This window comes from Syzygium oleosum, unplaced genomic scaffold (genome assembly GCF_021117445.2).
Source record: "Syzygium oleosum isolate NSW1041296 unplaced genomic scaffold, Sole_v2.1 Sole_v2.03, whole genome shotgun sequence".
NCBI classification, from domain to species: domain Eukaryota; kingdom Viridiplantae; phylum Streptophyta; class Magnoliopsida; order Myrtales; family Myrtaceae; genus Syzygium; species Syzygium oleosum.
Genome location: NW_026607487.1, coordinates 12,057,259 through 12,073,703, shown reverse-complemented (window position 1 = coordinate 12,073,703; position 16,445 = coordinate 12,057,259). Strand labels below are relative to the sequence as shown.

At 42.9% G+C, this 16,445-nt stretch overlaps 3 protein-coding genes across 3 annotated transcripts; all 3 read right to left on the bottom strand.

Moving 5' to 3' along the window:
- Positions 1-4,019: 4,019 nt before the first annotated feature.
- Positions 4,020-7,006, bottom strand: LOC115670590 (G-type lectin S-receptor-like serine/threonine-protein kinase LECRK3). The gene has a single exon (XM_030591887.2). The coding sequence runs from the start codon at positions 6,718-6,720 to the stop codon at positions 4,234-4,236; it is 2,487 nt and encodes an 828-aa protein (XP_030447747.1). The 5' UTR covers positions 6,721-7,006; the 3' UTR covers positions 4,020-4,233.
- A 6,320-nt stretch (positions 7,007-13,326) lies between these two features.
- Positions 13,327-14,896, bottom strand: LOC115670883 (G-type lectin S-receptor-like serine/threonine-protein kinase LECRK1). The gene has a single exon (XM_030592276.2). It carries the CDS (start codon positions 14,891-14,893, stop codon positions 13,538-13,540), a length of 1,356 nt encoding a protein of 451 aa, XP_030448136.1. The 5' UTR covers positions 14,894-14,896; the 3' UTR covers positions 13,327-13,537.
- An 8-nt stretch (positions 14,897-14,904) lies between these two features.
- On the bottom strand, positions 14,905-16,154 carry LOC115670791 (G-type lectin S-receptor-like serine/threonine-protein kinase LECRK2). The gene is made up of 2 exons (XM_030592154.1): positions 16,139-16,154; positions 14,905-15,905 (listed from the first exon to the last, which is right to left on the bottom strand). The coding sequence occupies exons 1-2, from the start codon at positions 16,152-16,154 to the stop codon at positions 14,905-14,907; spliced, it is 1,017 nt and encodes a 338-aa protein (XP_030448014.1).
- Positions 16,155-16,445: the final 291 nt, after the last annotated feature.

Here is a 16,445-nt window from a genome sequence, read left to right as displayed (position 1 = left end):
TGATAATAATAGTATTAAGGATATCATTACTATTATCTTCATGGTGATGAAACTAAAGTATATGTTGAGTATTACAATGATGATGAAGATGATGAAAGTACTCAAGTAGGAAAAATAGGATATGGTATTGAACGGAGTACTCAGGTTGGGGATTGATGTATTTTAGACGAAAGAGAATACGAGAGGATGGAGAGGGAGGCAAGAGATATGGCGAGTGTGTTAGAGAGAGCTCAGCAAATTGGGACATGTCCCAGAGTTTCTGGTGAAGATATAGGTGATGAATAATTTACTGGATTAAATTGGGAAGTTGCTCTATCCACTGAATTAGAGGATGAAGCTTTGTCAAATGTAAACTACCCAAGTGCTGATGATAATGAGGAACTTGCTTAGTTAAGGCAAAAGCAAAAGGAATTTCAGAGAAAAAATTTGTAGCATTTGGAAAATTGCTTGAATCTCAACTAGTAAATACGGATGAAGGAGCTCTAGCTAATGATAATGAAACCGAATATGAAGAAAGTGGCAATGATGATGAGAGTCATAGTTCAGAAAATGAGTGAAGATAGCGAATTAGCTATGCGTAAAAGGATGAGTAAGTATCTTTGCTATGATCCGACTATTGCATGTCATGTTTTATTTCTTGGTATGAAATTTGATGATGCCAAACAGTTCAAAGAAGCTATTGTCAAGTACTCAATTGCTGAACAAAGGAGTGTTGAATTGATTAAAAATACCAAGGAATTTGTGAGAGCAAAGTGTTGGTTCATGGAATATATATGGCGCACTGAGTAAAAAGAGCGGCTCATTCCAACTTAGGTCTTGTTTTATTCCGTTGTGTAAGTAAACTTCCTAATATCGGGAAAGGAAGTTGTGATGCGTTGTGACATGGTTTGCTTGGACCGTTTCTCGGTCGTTTGGTTGGTCGTAATTGGTTCAATTCCTTGATTTGACCATGTTTCATGTTTGATGTTTGTCTTGAGCTAGAATCGAGATTTGGCTGGTAAAGTGCACACGTTATAGCTATGCACGGTGTTCTCTTGTATGAACTTTGCTATTGATTTGCCATTGATGCGGGTGTGGTAATAGCCGACTTATGTTAACGATGATCCCTTCGTCCTCGCTTGATATTAGTAGGTTTACTTATTGAGTCTCCCCGACTCACTCCCGTTGTTTTTTCTCTTTTCAAGTCCGTGATATGGCATCTCCTCCAACCCAGTTCGAAAATCCTGTGGAAATGCGAGCCGAACTCCTCACTGTAATCGATGCTCGGGAGGCTCATGCGTACCGTCATATCACAACATATGTGATGGTCAACGAAGGCCGTGAAGAGTTAGTCCCTCACCCGTATGAGGTGTGGTATCGCCTAGTACACGGGGAATGGGTTGGACCCCTTGGCGGGTCCAACAGGCCATTCGGTGGGCCGGGCGGGTCAGCTCCGGGGCAAACCGAGGGTGGAGCATGAGATGGCCAAGCGGACGGGAAGCGGGGAGGAGATGTGGATGGAGTTAGAAGCGAGAAGATGAAGTAGATGGGATAAGATCACCCAAGCCGAGTTTTGCCTCCCGCTGGAGAAGCGAGAGGAACGAGAAGCTATAACGAAGCTAGGAACCCAAGCCAAGTTTTATTTGTTCGATAGTGGCTTGTGTCGGAATCGCCCTTGGAATGGGCATGTAAAATATATGCGTGGTAAGGGCCCGTAGAGAATGGCTCGATGAAATAAGCACGAATCATGTAAATATAACGTGCGTTGTTTGCTTATCTCACTCCCGTTTGTCTCGTTTACTGTTTATTTGCTTTCGCGTGCGCATTTAATTGCTTAAAATAAACGGGACGAACTAATACATTTCCGCGAGTCACGGACTCGTCCTGATCGTGTTCGGTCATAAAGCACCGTTCATGATTTAGTGACGGGGCGTGACACTTATGGTTAGGTACAAGGAAAAACATGCTCAGATTTGAGATTATGCTAGCAAGTGTGGGCTTCAAAACCTATCTAATAGAGTCTATGTAGATGTTGTGAAGATGCCGTTGCCTGGCCGTGGGACTAAATTTGATAGGATTTATGTTTACTTTATGTGTGCAAGCAGGAATTTTTGGCTAGTTGTAAAAGAGTTATAGGGTTGGATTTATGTTTTTGAATGGTTTATGCAAGAAAGAATTATTGTCTGCCATTAGGAGAGATGCCAATAACTAGATGTTCCTAATAGCTTGGGCTATTATTAGTGATAGGGTTGGATTGATGTTTTTGAAGGGTTTATGGAGTTGTTGGCTATCATTGGTAGAGATACCAATAACTAAATGTTTCTAATGGCTTGGGCTATTATCAAGGTCGAAAACAAGGATACTTGGTCCTAGTCCCTGAAGAATGTAATGTTGGACGTTGAGATCACTAATGGGGGAGGTTAGACATTTATGAGCGACCAACATAAATAAGGTAATGTTATTGTCAATTGTTGGTTATCACATATTTTAACTTACAAGTATTTTTTTAAAATTATAAAAACAAAAAAAAATTGAAAAATAATAAAATAAAAAGAAATTATAGAAAATTAATTTAAAAATCGAAAATATAATAAAATATTATTAAAAATTATCCACGTCAGCATTGGCGGTGCCATGTACGATGTTCGGTGTCTACCTCAGCGATTTCCTACCAAGATTGGCCGCATGAATTCAATTGGTAAAATATGAAAATGCTTAGGACTTAATTGACAAAAGTGCAATAAGTTTATGACTTTTTGGACAATTTTCCTGGGTAAGTGATCACTCTTGTTAATTTGTTTTTATTCGTGATAGTGATGATAAATTTGGTTTACGATCGTTTCTTTCCATTGCTCAAGATGAATCTTGAGCAATGTTCTGTTTTGCCGTGTATATGTGTGCAGTATAACCACCCTATATGTTTCCAACCAAAAAAAAAAAAAACCACCCTATATTATAACCTCAAATGCACTTGGCATTTCCTTTCAACTCCCATCAAGTGATCAAAACCATGTCACTTTGCCTTTTATGTGTTGTTTTGGACCACGCTTAAGGCTACATGTGAACGTTAGTATGCTCAACTAAGCTGTAATTATCTTGCTAAGTGAAGCAAGAAAGGAGGGAACAGGTGAAACTGTTTTATGACTTTGCACCTATGTCCCATGTGTGGTCCTTTGGTCTTTAAAATATGCTCTAACACCACGAGATCAGGAGGGATTATGTGGGAAGGGAAATGGTTCTAAAATTACAATCATGTTTGGATGGAAAGAAACAAACGGCTGACAAGGATTGAGAGGAATTAGGAGAGATTAAAAAGAAATGGTCTGGTTAATTTAGGAGGGATTTGGAGGGATTTGTGTATAAATAAAATAATTTTTTTTATTTCTGCTCACTTTTTCTTTTATCTTACATCTACTAGAAATCCATAAAGGATATTACGTTCATTATGCATTTTTTTTCCTTTCTTTTCCCTCGCTAGCATCCAAACAATATTATAACTCGATCACTCCCAGTCCTTCCTTTTGTTTTTACTCATAATTATTTAAATTTTTCCTTTCGGTCCATGTCATTGACCAATTTTGGGCTCATCCAAGTCTGCAACGAGTCGTCCGTGGCAGCTTGGATCTTGTTTTTCTTTTCCGCATTTTAGGCATAGTGCCATCTCGAGAATGTTAGTAAGGCTGCCTTCTGCAGAAGTGCCATCAGGAACTCGTACTACTGTTGTTTAAAATGAGTAGATTTTTATACCTGAATCTCTGCTTGCTTACAAATGAACTCATGAACCAACTGGCGTGTGCTCCTAGGCATAGACATGTTACGCACTTGAGTCGGCTGGTACACCAGCCGAAAGCAGAGAACAGGTCCTTGAGCTAGGGCCGGCAGCCCTGACCATGACTCGAGAGGTCTCCACTCCATGACATCGTGCACCATGGATCCATAGATAACATTATAAACTTCACTAAATACTCCAAAATAGAGGACAACGTCTAGCGGGACACAGAATAACAATGTTCAACACTGGAAGTCCCACATCTCAATCATTATTAGATTCAACAAGTGTAGATAATCTATTCAAGACATGAGATTTACAATAGTCATATGAAAAAGAACTTGCATCGCTATGCTGCACGTTTTAGAGTCAAAACACTGCACAGAAGACAAAATGCAACACTTCAAGCTGCAAAACAAGTGGTGGAGTATAGTATGCTCACCACAGCACAAGCAGATTACAGTTCATAGTTTAGAGCTCAGCTCTCATTGAGAAATGATGGTGGTGCAGTTATTAAAAGCGAATGGACATGGAGGGACCGGCACTTCCACTGCTCCTTCCAGCATCTGAGTCACCTTCTTCATAGTTGGCCTCAATGATGGGTCCTCTTGTATGCACCAAAATGCAACCATCGCCAAATTCTTCAGCTTCTCCCTCTCACTCAAAGCTTCAATGTCGCCTTCCACGAGAGCATCCAATTTTCCATCCATAAAGCAATCGTAAGCCCAATCAGTCAAGAGCTCTGTCTCTCTTTCTCCACCCATTTCGCCCCCCAAACAACTCCTACAACATATTATCTCCAGAAGCAACACCCCGTAGCTATAAACATCTACTTTCATGGTGATCGGCCAGTTCCTGAACCATTCAGGAGCAACATACCCTCTTGTTCCTCTGATATTTGTGTGAGTATAGCTCTGGTCCATCTTCAGGAGCTTGGCCAATCCAAAATCGGAGATCCTCGGGTTGTAGTAGTCATCAAGGAGGATGTTTTGTGGCTTGATGTCGCAGTGGATGATCTGCACAGTGCATTCTTCATGCAAGTAGAGTAGTCCTCTGGCAATTGCTGAAGCGATTTGGCATCTTTGGTTCCATCTGGGTCTGGATTCACTTGTAAAGAGAAGGCTCGACAGCGTGCCATTGCTCAAGAACTCGTAAACCAGCAACCTCTCTTCCCCTTCATCACAGAAACCGAGTAACCTGACCAGATTCTTGTGATGGGTCTGACCGATCACATTCACTTCGGTTCTGAATTCCTTCTCCTTGTCCTGAATTACACTAGTCAGCTTCTTCACAGAAACTGCTACATCACTAGGAATAAACCCTTTATAAACAATCCCGAAGGCTCCCCTCCCTAGCTCTTCCTTGAAGCCATCCGTGGCTCTGAAGAGCTCCTGGTAAGTGAAACACCGCAAATTCGTTTCCACCAGATTCTCTCTAGGGTTCATTTTCTCAAGCTTCTTGCGGTAGATGACGCAAAACCCCAGAGTGCTCGCACCAATGAATAGGATGTTGACAAAAACAGAGGTTCCCAAGAGCAATGATCCTGCCAAAATCAAAGTCCTGGGATTTTTCTCTTTCGCCTTCAGGATTGGAAATTGGGAATCGCTCGGGGGAGGTAGAGGGAGGTCGCTTTTCGGGACTTTGATCATGGCCTTCCAGTTAAACTTGGGATCGACTCTCCCATTGGAGAGTGGGAGCCTCTTCTTATGGCATTCCACGCCGTCTGCGTAAACAGCCACTGCGCACATGCAGTCGTGCAAGCACGAGTTCCGGCATTGATCCTCGGAGAAAGGCCCCAACCGCGCGTAATCGGACGGGGGCCAACCCGTATTCTTAAGCTCCACGAAAGTGTAGATGTCCTCGGCCGAACCAAGGTTCCGCTTCTCCTCATCTTCCCCACAAGAACTCAAAGTGAAGTTCGGCACACAACTACTGTGCTCATCACTGGGATCGAGCAAGGTGTATCGGTCGGGGCACCCACAGTGCGGCCTGTTATTTTCTCCTAGAGTGCAAATGCTGTTGTACCCGCAAACTCCGATGCCGTATTCAGAAATAACGGCGGAGCATATGTTTTCGGGTTGGGTCCAGAGGATGCTCCAGCTTCCGTTAGTACTAGAGTTCCTGGGGTGCACGTACTGTGTCAAAACCCCATCGAAGTTCAACGTCACTCGGTGATAAAAATCCGACGCCGAAGGCACCTTTGCCTGTGAGAGGTAAACTTCCCCGCCATCTTCCTTCGAAACAAACAGAGATCCCGAGTCGCTGAACACGAGTTCTTTCCCTGACGAGGCCGATCCGTTCGAATTGCCGGTAGTTTTGGTGATGGAGTACGCTTCGTTAGCATAATTGGAAGGCAGATTTATCGTGTTGAGCACGAGGTCTCCGCTGTCGAGCATCCGAAGCTGGAATTTCCCTCTGGAGAAGCTCTCCTCTGATCGACGAGAGGAAAGGAGTTTATTCTTCCCCAGCGTCTGCGAAGGGAGCAATATGTCGCAAGGGTCTTCGAAGCTCTCCCATAGTTTCTCCAATTTTGAATCGAGAATCACAAAATTGCCCGTGTCATTGACAACAGCGCGTGAAACACTACCGAGAATGTTCTCCGATTTCCACAATTCCTCGCCTTGAGGATCAGTGAGGACGAGGCCAAGGTTGGAAGTGAGTTCTAGTTTTGAATTTTCAGGTGCAGGACGGTCACCATTCGCAAACCAGACAACTGTTTTCGAAGGTATCTTGTTGTACCAAATGGAAAGCAAGAAGAGTCGCTCATCCTTACCGTTGTTGTCGTTGGATAATGATCGAAAGCCGAAAGCGAAGTCTCCAGAAGGAGAAAGCCAGGTAGAGTTGCCATTTGCGGCAGTTAGAGAAGATCCAACTGTTATGTTAGTTTGAGCTACAGAAAGAACGGGGAATAGAAAGAGCCAGAGATAGAGCATATGATGAGTCGAAAGAGGAAACGGTGGTGGAGGATTCATTTAGTTATCAAACACGAGAAGTATCCAATTCAAGAATGGATTTGAACTTAGCCAGAAGAGAGGAAGAAGGTTGTGGCTATGGAGTTTTGAGGTCAACGAAGTCTTTGATGCAACCACCCACTGTGTTGCATTATCGGTTGGGGCATTTAAGCAGACTCCATTGAAGGCTTTTCCATCTTCTTTTAGTCAAGAGAGTAAAGACCGGAGCTCTTGGATGGCAACCAAAAGAAGACTTCTCATGTTCTTTTGGTCGTCTCATTAGGATTTGTATGGAATTTAAGCATAAAGGTCGTGATTTAAGATTGAAAATCTTGCACCATGCACACATCCCGAGAAAAGTGCTGAATAAGTTCTAAACCTTTTAGGGTGGTGCCAATTTAGTCCTAAACCTATTTTTTGTGCTAATTGAGTCTCAAACCTTTTGATATAGTGCCAATTCAATCCTTTTGGCCGGATTTTGCTGACGTGGACGGCGGCTGGCCGGCGACCAGTCACCGGCGCTGACGTGGACAAAATTTAATAATATTGTAATATTTTTTTGAATTTTTTTTTCTTCTCCCTCTTCCTTCAGAGGCCGGCGAGGTCGACCTCGCCGGCCTCGGGCGAGCCTCGCCGGCCACTGGCGAGCCTCGCCCTTGCCGGCGACGGCGAAGGCGAGCCTCGCCATGGCTGGGCGAGGCTCGACCTCGCCGGATCTGGCGAGGTCGAGCCTCGCCGGCGGCTGGGCGAGGTTGGACCTCGCCAAATCCGGCGAGGTCGGACCTCGCCAAATCCAGCGAGGTCGAGCCTCGCGCCGGGCTAGCGAGGGTCGACCTTGCCAGATCCGACGAGGTCGGGCCTCGCCCGGCCGCCCGGCCGAGGCTAGCCCGGCCTCGCCGCAGTGGGAGGCCCGACCTCGCCGGATCTGGCGAGGTCCAGCCTCGCCATGGCTGGGCGAGGCTCGACCTCACCGGATCTGGCGAGGTCCAACCTCGCCCAGCCATGGCGAGGCTTGCCCGAGGCCGACGAGGTCGACCTCGCCGGCTTCTGGCCTCCGGCCGGTCGCCGCTCCGACGATCGGCTGAAGGAAGAGGGAGAAGAAAAAAAAATTCAAAAAAAATCAAAAAAATATTATTAAATTTTGTCCACGTCAGCGCCGGCCGACGTCCACGTCAGCAAAATCCGGCCAAAAGGACTGAATTGACACTATATCAAAAGGTTTATGACTCAATTGACACCAAAAATAGGTTTATGACTAAATTGGCACCGTCCCAAAAGGTTTAGGATTTATTCAGCACTTTTCCCCACACATCCCTGACCAATATGCGCGTGGTTCTTGACCAATGTCCTACTAAACGGAATTCCGTGATTCCTTCGTCATGTTGAATTATAAACCAATATTTCTTAAAGCACCTGACTAATTTCACCCGACCACAGCAATGTCCTGTCCCACCACAATCAGATGATGACAAGGGCAAACAACTCCCTGTTTACCCCAAGAATCTTAGGGCGGGGACGCGCCGAATAGTAAGGCCTAGACTTTGTGCAAATTTCCACGACATACGCACAAAGCTAGATACTGAAAAATGGAGAGAACGATTTACATTGAAAGCATGAATTACAGATATTTTTCCTCGTAACAAATCCCGAGATAATTATTCATACAACTTGGAAGAATTAATGCAACTTCGAAGGAGACTTCGACATATGGGTTAGTGGCAAATTTCGGGCCACTCAAGACAAGAAGAGATATATACATTCAGCTTCTTATGTTTTAGCAGAAGTCTAACATGGCAAACGGAAATCCAATAGTTTAACGTGATGGAAAAATCGATCAATTGCCGAGACCTACATGGCCTACGCTATTTCTGTGCTTGGATGGGGTCGGAAGGAAAGAAGGGGAAGCAGTCAACACGGAGATATGTCATAATTAGTTTGTGGACTTTGACAAAGTCAAAAAGTGGTGGGACCAAAAGAAAAAAAAAGAAAGGAGAGAAGAAACGTTCAGCTATCAATTATAAAGGAAAAGTGGGCACGCACGAACACGAAAGGGAAAGAAAGAAGAAGGATAGAAAGAAAAGGAAAAGGAATACACGCTATCGGGACATTGACAAGCCAAATTTTTTTTGTTTTGTAACGCTCGATAAGGATTTAAGTCATTCGTTAGAGTAGTTTTCGGAATCAGGCATAAATTCAAACTTATGTAAAATTTAAACTGTGATGTCCGATTTTGAAATTATTAAGTTGTGGAATGAAATGGAAATCATATATTAAGGCATTGTAGAGCCATTAGGTTTGACGAGAGTTGATTTGAAGTGAAGTTTGTCAAAGCGAAGTTTTAGTCGAAGCGAAATTTTAAAGTTTGCGCATGAGCTCCACGCTGTAGATAGCTTCGAATATCTGCTTTTGGCAAGCGACTTGTTGACACATGGGAGTCATTTTGTTAGAGATTAAGCTTAATTTGGCCAATTTGTATTTGAGGTAGCTTTTACTCGATTTTGATGTTGTATCTAGCTTATTTGATAAGATTACGAATTTGATGGTTCAAATAACATTTGTAGTTTGGTTTTAGGATTTCCAAAGTGAGTGGCGCTATTTCTTTTTCGAATTTGTAAACTCAAATTTGAAAAGCAATATGGATGAGACATAGTATTAGTTATAAAAATGGTATTTTTGTTGCTTAAAAGTCTTAATCGAGCATTTACTACATTTTTAGTATTTGTGCAATGATTTGCGAATCTAGTTTATGAAATGAATTCTGAAATAATTTGAGAAATGTTTTACGAAAAGCATTTGTGGCAGATGAGCTGAGTTACGAAATGTTATATGTTTTGGTTTATAAAACGTATCCTGGTTTATGATATCATCCCAGATTTCATTTCTAATATTAGAGAATGATGGTATGATGATCATTATCACTGTGAAACCGGTTAGGGGTTTACGGGCATGTATACTAGTTTTAGAATATCCTTCCAGGCCAAACAACTGGCTAATAATAAGTGGAGACCTTACCGAGGGGAATCTTGGTCACCTTATCACCAGGTCTTATGTCGTGACCATAATTGGATATTGAGCAATAGATTGGTCAATGAAATAGACCATTCACGCGTGATTGATAGAGATTGATCAATAGAGTATACCATTGAGGTTTGAATTGTGATGGTGGTTAAAAAAGCATTTTTATTATGAATAAAGCTTTATTGAAATGAAACAACTCATATTGATTTGATATGTATATTGCTTTATATTTGCATAGTGGATGATTGATCTATTTAGAAGAGATGTTTTACTCACTAAACTGCGGTTGCTCATACCATTCGTCTTAAATGTTTTCAGGTTCCTCAATTAGCGGCAAATAGAATGTGAACGTTCGTGTTACGGCCAAGGCTTTTTATTAGAGAAAGTTTTGGATCTGAGCTTAGTTAGTTGTTTATTTCTAAGCTGTATATGACTAATATGAGTTTGTTAGGTTTAGCTGTTAATTGGAGATGTACATATTCCTTTTTATGGATTATGAAAACTCTAATGTTGTAACCAACTTGCTGATTTATCATATTTACATGCATATACATATATATGTGCGAAGATATATATTTTGATAAGTTGTTGGTTTGCATTTGAGGTTATGCCTTTTGGCTAGAAGGACGGTCATATCATTCCCCATTCTTGATGGATTCAGGGTATGACATCATCTATTTCAGTTTGGTAATTTCATAAATGGAGGGAGATGCTTTGCCACATCCATGCCAATGTTTCCATTTAAACGTAGAAGTAAATGAAGGGGAATTAAAAATATACTACTTTAAACCACCGGACATATTCACTTTAATGGGAAGGAAGCGCCTATTCACGACTGTTGATTTAGGATTTCAGTTGGGAGGAACGAGATGAAAAAGTGTCCACAACAAGTTCCATTGGCTAACTTTCTTTTTATATCTAGGGTCCAAGAACTACATGACATCTTGATCACGGATTGTGTTTGGCAAATACATCCATCGGCATAGCGCCTTTCAATTATCAAATGATCGTAGACATTTTCTGAAATGGCCTTGCCTATGATAATGGCAATTTGCAACTGCATTCATTTAGCATCATATATGAACAATTGTGCCTGGAACTCCATTCATTCAACCTCCCTGAAGCTACCAATAGGCATTCGACCTTACTAGTAAAAGGAGTGGAGGGTAATGTCGGAGAGTACCAAGTCTGACGTTCAATTCCTATGAGCAAGGCACACATATGTACATAGAAGAGATGCGAAACCAAAAAACAACCTCTCTGAAGTTGCACGTGCTATTCTTCATTCTCAAAAAGGTTGGTTGAGAATGTATGCAATGGTTAGAAAAGAATTGTAGTGATATCCCTGGATTAACTCACTAAGGTATTGTCCACTTTGGCCAGTCCTATACTAAGCCTTACAATTTTGTCTTTGGCATATAAGTGGATGTCACAATATGATATTAGAGCGGGACGCCCTCCAATTGGTATATGGTTCAGGAATGAACCACGCAGAAGCTAGTGGGCATGTAACAACCCCATCCGACAAAGGCAAAGACTGATCGCCAGGGCATGAGGACCTGGATAAGAAACGGCTCTTGGCAAGCTTCTAGGATGGTGAAGGCAGTAGGAATGAACCCAATTGTGAACCAAACAGGAAAAGAGCGATTTTGGGATATATAAAGCTAGAATTAAATCACGGAAGTGTCTTTTAACGTAACGACAAGTTTTGTTCTGGAATTCCAAAATTAAGCATGTTGAGGCTAGAGCACTACTAGTACAGGTGACCTCCTGGGAAAATGCATGTCAGTATGCCAAAGAACAAAATCGTAAAGCTTGGTATAGGAATGGCCAAAGTGAACAATATCTCGAGTAAGTTAAATCCAAATATGTCACAATTATACTCACTGAGTTCTTAATCACATGAAGGCACATGCAGATGGAGAGACTAGAAGGAAGTATGTGCACTAATAAGCCCTTGGGGGCATTTCATCAACTTGCATTTTGTATTAGAGAGAACATGAAATTGGGAGAACAATTCTGAAGCAATTTCCACAGACTGCCTAGAATAAATTCTAGGCAATCTGTGAATAGACTTCTCAAGTGTTACCTGCCAAATTTTCGAGTTTCAACTTCTGAAGAATCATAAGAACTGACTTTGGACCGTGGAACCAATACTACACATCGCTCTAATCTCCAGCAGCATTGGGAGAGCATTAAGCTGAGTCATTTTTCTGATACAGAAAAGGGCATGGGCGTGTGCAGTGACAGAGAGAGGCTGTAGAGCGTACAGGGCTTGGTTCGCCGATTCAAAAAGCCTAGGCGATTTTTTGGATTGCGGAACCAAATTATGTGTCTCTCAAGCATCTCACGGATGAGCCTGGTCATTGCATTGAACTAAATCATGGGGCTGGAAAGAGTAAGTGATCCCGATTATGAGTTCAGTTATCAGGCCACGCATTTATTTCTTGATCAATTTGATCCGTACCTTGAATTGTCTAACAGTGATGAGTTTTGCTTTTCTTTAATTGTCTAGCGTTGATTAGTCGAATAGAAGGACAAGGGAAGTGTACCTAATTCCATGACTTTGAAGACAAAATCTTTGACTTGGAAATTTCGTAGTGATCAGCAAATACTGGAAAGCTATGCTCACCAATGTGATGAACCAGCTGTTGATCAGACCATCTCTGTGGATCACAACTGGAGAAATTTCCTAACACGGCACATCAGGTATTGAGACAGCCGACAAAAAACTTTGAACAAAATAAAAACTCAATAGATGCTTATGACACCAACGAAAAGAAAGTAAGTAGTGAGTTTTTGTACATCTATACATTCCCTAAATAGTATGACCCATTGACCGACGGACGTACGGATTGTTTACACTCAGGAAAGAATGCTCGGCGTATTGTACTGTTTGCTATAACAGAAAAGGTTTAAGCAGAACAGAATAGAGTCGAAAGCTATAATGTGCATTTTGCTGCTTTTCTTTTCTTCTGCATGAGAGCTACGACTTAAGATTGCATGCCAGTGACATCCTATATGACCAGGACATTAGATTTACTGCTATTTCCAAAATCACCTTAATCTCTCAGTAAATAATCTGTACTAAGCACAGATGCACAGAAAATCCATTGGAAAAAGTTGCAACAAATGTCTAATGTGTTGTCCGATATGCTCCATAGGCTCAACCTGTCTTCAGGGACATACTTTATTGTCTCATTTGTCGGGGAGTTATTACCTGAAGAAAAGGAACAAGACCCATGACTATTTTACACATTTTAGAGTTCCAGGAACCACATTAACCAGTCAGTCTGCTCATATGCGTTGGCTATGCATTTGCACAAACGATTTCTGTCCTAGACGTCACTCAACAACGCATGCAGAATACAGTAAAACTTGGAAAAGAAAAAGAAACTAAAAACTGAAAAGTTTATGGTAGCTTCTATTCTAGCATATGAAGGTCTCAGTGCCTTTGGCTCTGGCAAAAAGGTTATGACTGATTGGTGGCTAATGGAGGAGTTGGAGAATAGTGGTTCTCCAAACTAGACATAGGTCACAAATTAGTTTTCGCACCAGTGTGCTTCGAAGAATTAGAATTTGCTCGAATTGTTTACATCTTTTCAAATCTAAAATCAACTGCATCGATAAATTAATTTGCCTTCGCAGATGTAGATATATTCAGCAGCATAGGCTGGTCAAGATTCTCATGATTAGCATGCTAAACTTGAATTAACAAAATACTAAACAACATGCTCACTATAGCACAATAAGATTACTACCTATATAATGAACGCACACAGCTCTGCCCGTATGTATGAGAAGGGATACCATCATGATTTCATGGAACGATTGAAGAGTTGCAGCTATTGAAAGGGAATGGACATGGAGGAACAGGCACTCCCACTGCCCCTTCTAGCATCTGCGTCACCTTCCTCATCGTCGGCCTCGAAGAGGGGTCCTCTTGAATACACCAGAACGCGACCATGACCAGATTCTTCCGCTTCTCTCTGTCTAGCAGAGCCTCAACGTCGCCTTCGACTAGTACATCCAACCTTCCCTCCGTGAAGCAATCATAAGCCCAATCGATCAAGGCCTCTCTCTCTGTTTCTTCTTCACTTGTTTGGCTTCCCAAGCAACTCCTACAAGAGATTATCTCGAGAAGCAGGACACCGAAACTGTACACATCCACTTTCACGGTGATGGGCAGGTTGCTGAACCAATTGGGAGCGACGTACCCTCTCGTCCCTTGGATGTTCGTTTGGGTGTAGCTCTGGTTCATCATTAGGAGCTTGGCCATCCCAAAATCGGAGATCTTCGCAACACAATAGTTGTCGAGGAGGATGTTCTGCGGCTTTATGTCGCAGTGGATGATCTGCACCGGGCACTCATCGTGCAAGTACATTAGTCCCCTGGCTACTCCGAAAGCGATCTGGCATCTCTTGTTCCAAGGGGTTTTCAGTTTTGGATCTTCTTCAAAGAGAAGGCTCGACAGACTGCCGTTGCTCAAGAACTCATAAACCAGCAATCTTTCTTGCCCTTCATCACAGAAACCGAGTAATCTGACTAGATTCTTGTGATGGGTCTGACCGATCACATTCACTTCGGTTCTGAACTCCTTCTCCTTGTCCTGCATCATGCTAGTCAGCTTTTTCACTGCCACCGCTACATCGTTTGAAATCGCCCCTTTATAAACAATCCCGAAAGCTCCCCTCCCTAGCTCTTCCTTGAACCCTTCCGTGGCTTGGAAGAGCTCCTGGTAAGTGAAATAGCGCAAATTCGTCTCCACCATTTTCCCTTTCGTGGATATTTTCTTGAGTTGTTTGCGGTGGATTAGGAAAAAACCCACGCAAGCGCCGATCAGTCCCAAAAGCACTGATCCTACCAAAACCAAAGTTTTCTGATCTTCATATTTTACCGTTGGCTCCCGGAATCGGGAATCGTCAGTAGGAGGAAAGTAGAGCTTTGGGACTTTGATCATGGCCTTCCCGTTGAGTGTAGGGACAATTCTCCCATTGGAGAGCGGGAGCTTCTTCTTCCAGCAACTCTGGCCATCCCTGTAAACCGCCACCGCGCACATGCAGTCGTGCAAGCATGAGTTCCGGCACTCGTCTTCGCTGAAAGGCTGCAATAGCGCATAATCGGAGGTTGGCCAATCTGTGTTCACGAATTCTTTGAACTCGTACAGGTCCTCCATCGGACCAAGCTTCAACCTTTCCTGATCTTCCGCACAGCTCTGCGTGAAATTAGGCCTGCAACTGCCATACTTGTCACTGGGATCGAGCAACGTGAATTTGTCTGGGCAGTTACACTTTGGCCTGTTATCCGCACCCAGTTTGCAAATGCTGTTGTACCCACAAACGCCAATTCCATCACGGACATAAACATCGCTACATATGTCTTGAGGTTGCACCACAGAATTCTCCAGCTTCCACTGGAACCAGAATTCTTGGGGTGCACATACTGAGTCAAGACACCATCAAAGTCCAGGGTGACTCTGTGATAAAAATCCGACGTCGAAGGTATTTTCCCCTGCGAGAGATAGACTTTCTCGCCATCTTCTCTTGAGACGAACAGAGAACCCGAGTTGCTGAACACAAGTTCTTTCCCCGCTGTCGGTGAGTTGGAGCTGCCGGTCTTGGCACTATAATAAGCCTCGTTGGTGTAATTGGAAGGCAGGTTGATCGTGTTGAGCACGAGGTTTCCGCTGTCGAGCATCCAAAGTTGGAATCTCCCTCTGGAAAAGCTCTCCTCCGATTGACGAGAGGAGAGGAGTATGTTCTTTCCTAGCACTTGCGACGGAAGCAATGTGTCGCTAGGATTGTCGAAGCTCTGCCATAGTACCTCCGAGCTCGAGTCCAGGATCACGAAATTGCCTGTGTCATTGAACACAGCGTGCAAGACGGTGCCGGAGATGTTCTCGGATTTCCACAGCTCTTCACCCTGCGGATTGGTGAGGACGAGACCTGAACCAGAAGTGAGTTCTAGCTTCGAGTTTGCGGGGACCGGACGGCCTTGATTCCCGAACCAGATGATTGTTTCAGAAGGTATATTGTTATACCAGATGGAAAGCAAGAAGAGTCGGTCATTCTTGGTGTCGCCGTTGGATAAGGAGCCAAAGCCGAATGCGAAGTCTTCAGAAGGAGAAAGCCATGAAGAGTTGCCATTTGTGGCAGTTAGAGAAGATCCAACTGCTATGTTAGTTTGGGCTAGAGAAGGATTTGGGAGTAGAAAAAGCAAGAAAAAGAGGATATATGAGTCGAAACAGGGGACATCGAAGGAGGATTCATTCAGTTATCAAACAAGAAAATATTCAATTCAAGAATGGGTTTGAACTCAGCTAGAAGAGAGGAAGAAGGCTCTGGCTATGGAGTTTTGAGGTCAACGAAGTCTTTGTGAATCAGCGAAGGAATGTGATGAGAACGATAATTGATGCAACCACCTCTACTGTCCTGCATTTTTGGGCGGGCATTTAAGCAGATTCGATTCAAGACGTCGAATCTTCTTTTAGTCCAGAGAGTAAAAACCGGCTTGAGCTGTTAGCTGAATATTCTTTTGGTCGTCTCAATAGGATTATCATGTGGAATCTATGGCTATGTTTGGTGGTCCGGATTTCTAATCAAGATAGGACTGGATAGGATAGGATAAGAAGTCATGGGATTTTGTCATATCCTAACTACTGTTTGGTGAATTTCGAATTTAAAGTCGGATATTTTTATATCCTATTTTATCCATTGTTTAGTAGAAAC